This window comes from Natator depressus, chromosome 6 (genome assembly GCF_965152275.1).
Source record: "Natator depressus isolate rNatDep1 chromosome 6, rNatDep2.hap1, whole genome shotgun sequence".
Classification (NCBI taxonomy): domain Eukaryota; kingdom Metazoa; phylum Chordata; order Testudines; family Cheloniidae; genus Natator; species Natator depressus.
The window spans coordinates 4,004,946-4,009,353 of record NC_134239.1 but is presented as its reverse complement, the minus strand read 5'-3'; the positions used below and the strand labels follow the sequence as shown (position 1 = coordinate 4,009,353).

The 4,408-nt window shown below is 47.5% G+C and overlaps 1 protein-coding gene across 1 annotated transcript; it reads right to left on the bottom strand.

Annotated features, from left to right (window-relative positions):
- Positions 1–3,154: 3,154 nt before the first annotated feature.
- Positions 3,155–4,093, bottom strand: LOC141989836 (olfactory receptor 5AR1-like). The gene has a single exon (XM_074956756.1). It carries the CDS (start codon positions 4,091–4,093, stop codon positions 3,155–3,157), a length of 939 nt encoding a protein of 312 aa, XP_074812857.1.
- Between the last annotated feature and the right edge of the window lie 315 nt (positions 4,094–4,408).

The window sequence follows — 4,408 nt, the reverse complement described above, 5'->3', positions numbered from 1 at the left end:
AAAAGCTCAGTTGTGACCACACTGCAAGAACTAGCGCACAAGAGAAGCCGGGCGACGTGATCAGACAGTGACAGTGATCCTTGGGAAATTTCCCCTTTTTTGCCAAGCGAATCATTCGTGAAAGCAACCCTGATATTTTTTGACTATATGTGGTAATTCTGAAGAATACATTCAAATGTTCAGATGGGTAATTTTCACTTCTGGTTTCAGAGGGGCAGGTGTGTTAGTCTGTAGCAGCAAAAACAGCAAGGAGTCCTCGTGGCACCTTAGGGGCTAACAAATTTATTTGGGCATAATCACAGCCTCTTCACTTGGACTCTTCCGTCGTTGTATTGAGTGTAAGAGGTTGATGGCCTGATGATCCCTTCCCAGGGGCAGGCTTAGGTGAAGTCCCGCTGTCCCAGTCATGACTGCAACCAATGCCCCTTATACCCCATTTCAAGACAAAAGCCAGGCAAACTAAGGGAGGAACCTATCCACATAACAGCTCAGAGACCTAGCTCACCAGCTGCTGTTCTTGGACTTCACAGTTCGGGGAAGTCATTTCCCCAGATCCAGGGTGTCCAATCAGCTAAGGACCTGACTGAGCCATCCTACTCAACTGTCATTTGTAGCCCCCAAAATGTATCCCCCACAGCCTGGGGTTGCCAATTCCTGACCATGCTTTGCACCAAGGCTCACGAACTGACCTGCCGATAATGACCACCCTAGAAACCCCAACCTTGGTGTCCCCCTGTCTGCAAAGCAGTAGATCATCGGCGTTGCTCTCCTATTCACCCACTGCTGAGACTCTCTCCACCCCATTCCTGTCCCTGGCCCCGCCGTCTGGTTAGCCCTCCCTCCTAGCACAGCGTCCCCTGGGATTGAAAGGTGCTGCAATTGCACAGCCTGTTTCCGTGGGGGCAGAAGAAATAACAGGAACTCCGGCAACACCAGGCCGGCAGCAGAAGCAGTAATCTGCCGAGCTTCCAAAACTCCCATTGGTCAGCCCTGCATTAACTCCTCTAGTGTATTCCCATAGGACTTGCCCAGGACTGTTACAATCTGTTGGCTCTTCAGGCGCACGTGTGTAATGAGTTGGTGAGGTCTCAGAACAGTTCCTGACTGGGCAGGTGTCAGCTAAGCAAAAGCCCCAAACACAATTGGCACCAGGTGTCCCCCCCCCCGAATCATGGGGGCTGAATTCCCCAGTCCGATAGCAGCTGTCAGGGGTGGGGTCTTGCATAGTCATGGCTGAAACACATTTCGGGGGAATTTCTTTGTCTGCGTGGTGGGCACCTGGTCTCATAATAACTGTGGAACATTCACTCTCCAGCTCCGTCAGTCCAACCCCTCTCTCCAGCCTCGATACATTTTAAATACAGAACAACCAACAAAACATGAATGGAAAATAGAAAACATGTTCCTCAAAGGGGAGAGTTTAATTGGACTGAGCCAGCGCTAGGGTCCCAGTCAAATGCCCACTGAAGTCGATAGGAAGATTCCTATTAACGTCAATGGGTGTAGGGCCAGATTTTTAAGGATATTTAAAATTAAGGTGACTTAGGCACCTAAGTACCTTTCAAAATCTGACCCCTTTGTGCTTTAATTTCTTTGTAAGAAAAGAAAAAGGAAAGGAAAACAAACTCTCAGAAATAGGGCTTATGAGTGGAAGGAGCAAGGACTACAGTCCTAGTGGAAGACTAATTATATTTCAGCAAATTCTTCTATTTAATGCTAGATGAAGGATGCATTAGAGATTCACAGGACAGACAGACAGTTGGGATGGTTACATTGGCTTCATTGTCAATGCTTTCTGAGGTTTTTTGTTTTTTTTAAATTTCTGCTACTTTAACCTGCCCCTGAAGAAAAGTCCTTCAGGGGCAATCAGCTTAAGAACCTACAGGGAAGCCTGGTTCCCACAGGGCTATTTAAAGTGTGGCATTGGACAATCAGTCCAGTAAAGAGTTTGTTGCTCGATGATGTTTAAACCTCACCCCCAGGGCAGAAATGAGACCCATTCTTAGGGTCCCTCTATGCAATCCAGAGGTCACTAATGATGTGCCTAAGGATCTGGGGAGGGTATTTAATCCTGTCAGCACTGAGTTAAATTTTCATACCAAGGCCCTTCTGAGCTCAGAATGGACCAATGGCTGTTTCTGTCCTTGCTGGCAGACCTTGACCTAAGTGAGCAGCTTCCTTCCCTATCTCTCTGACCAGTTCTCTCTCTTCTTCTGGCAGTCATTGATCTCCTTGGGAGGAAGTTGAAGGAGAAGTAATTAAAGTAAGTTATGCGAAAACCACAGAATCATAGAATCATAGACTATCAGGTTGGAAGGGACTTCAGGAGGTCATCTAGTCCAACCCCCTGCTCAAAGCAGGACCAATCCCCAACTAAATCATCCCAGCCTGGGCTTTGTCAAGCCTGACCTTAAAAACCTCTAAGGAAGGAGATTCCACCAGCTCTCTAGGTAACGCATTCCAGTGTTTCACCACCCTCCTAGTGAAAAAGTTTTTCCTAATATCCAACCTAATTCTCCCCCACGGCAACTTGAGACCATTACTCCTTGTTCTGTCGTCTGCTACCACTGAGAACAGTCTAGAGCCACCCCCTTTGGAACCCCCTTTCAGGTAGTTGAAAGCAGCTATCAAATCCCTCCTCATTCTTACTAAACAATCCCAGTTCCCTCAGCCTCTCCTCATAAGTCATGTGTTCCAGTCCCCTAATCATTTTTGATGCCCTCCACTGGACACTTTCCAATTTTTCCACATCCTTCTCATAATGTGGGGCCCCAAACCACGTCCCTCGATCTGCTGGCAATGCCCATACTTATGCAGCCCAAAATGCCATTAACCTTCTTGCCAACACTGCATTTCCAAAAAACATCCCAGCACTTGAGCGATGTGCTGTTCCAGTCTGGGTTGCTCTCAATCTCTCCTTTCAGAGTTGTTCTACTGTGGATAGCTAATTAAATAACGACTGGAACAGAGACGTGAAGTTGAGCATCTCACCCTCGAGGCGGTTCCCCTTTTCCACCAGCTTATAGAATCATTCTCTCTCTGGCCCTGGGATACTTCCCATGTTTTGTCCACTGATCTCAGTTGGGGTCTGCAGACCTTGTTGGAATACAAATAAATTAATCATAATAACAATACAATAATGAAAAATACAGATTCAAGAATTGGTTAGGAGTTTATTCATTGCTTTCCTCAAGGCGTCCTTCACCTCCGTGTTCCTCAGGCTGTAGATGAGGGGGTTCAACATGGGGATCACCAGTATGTAAAACACTGAGGTCACTTTGTCTCTGTCCATGGAATAGCTGGAGGTGGGGCGCAAATACATGAAGAGGAAGGTGCCATAAGACAGGACCACAGCAGTTAAGTGGAAAGTGCAGGTGGAGAAGGCTTTGTGCCGGCCCTCAGCAGAGCGGATCTGCAGGATGGTGGAGACGATATAGACATAGGAGAGGAGGACAGTCACAAAGCTGCTCCCTGTAATGCAGCTCGTGAAAGCAAATGTCATAATCTCATTGACGCGGGTGTCAGAACAGGAGAGCGCCAACAGTGGGAGGACGTCACAGAAGAAATGATTGACGATGTTGGAGCTGCAGAATGACAGCTGAAATGTGCAACACGTGTATATCATTGAATCCACAATCCCCACAGCGTACGCCCCAGCCACCAGCTGTTTACAAAGGTGCCTGGACATGGTGACCGTATAGAGCAGCGGGTTACAGATGGCCACATAACGGTCATACGCCATCACAGCCAGCAAGAGGCACTCAACATCTCCAAAAAGAATAGAGAGATACATTTGCACAGCGCAGGCCGTGTAAGAAATGCTTTTCCTCTCAGCTAATAAATTCAGCAGCATCTTAGGGGAAATTATCAAGGAAATGCAGAGGTCACAGAAGGACAAATTCCTGAGGAAAAAGTACATGGGGGTATGGAGTCGGGGATCAATAGTGATTAAGAAGATCATCCCCCCATTCCCCACCAGGGTGATACCATAAATCAGTAGGAACACCACAAACATGGGGATCTGCAGCTCCGGACGATCTGTCAGTCCTGAGAGAATGAATTCAGTCACCTCCGAGTGATTTCCCTCTTCCATCTCCTCTGAACAGAGATCAGGCTGCTGCAGAGCTATGGGCCGGTGGATGGTGCGGAAAACCTGTCCCTTCTCTGTAATGAAGTAAGGGAAGATAAATGGAGATCAGTTTCTCAATGGACATCAGTACCCGCTCAGGGAAGGGCTGAGTCCACAGAGCCAGATGTTCTCAGCTGGTTATTCCAGGTGTTCGATAAAATGCACACGCTCTGCAAATACAATGAAACGCAGGTTAATCATGCCCCCCCAAAAAACTCCTGTTCACTAATCCAAACTAATCCAATCCTTAGCTAAAGAAGGGGTGAGAGTAAAGGAGTG

Excerpts from the sequence above, each read along its gene's own strand:
- LOC141989836 (XM_074956756.1), bottom strand. The coding sequence starts at position 4,093 with ATGGAAGAGGGAAATCACTCGGAGGTGACTGAATTCATTCTCTCAGGA.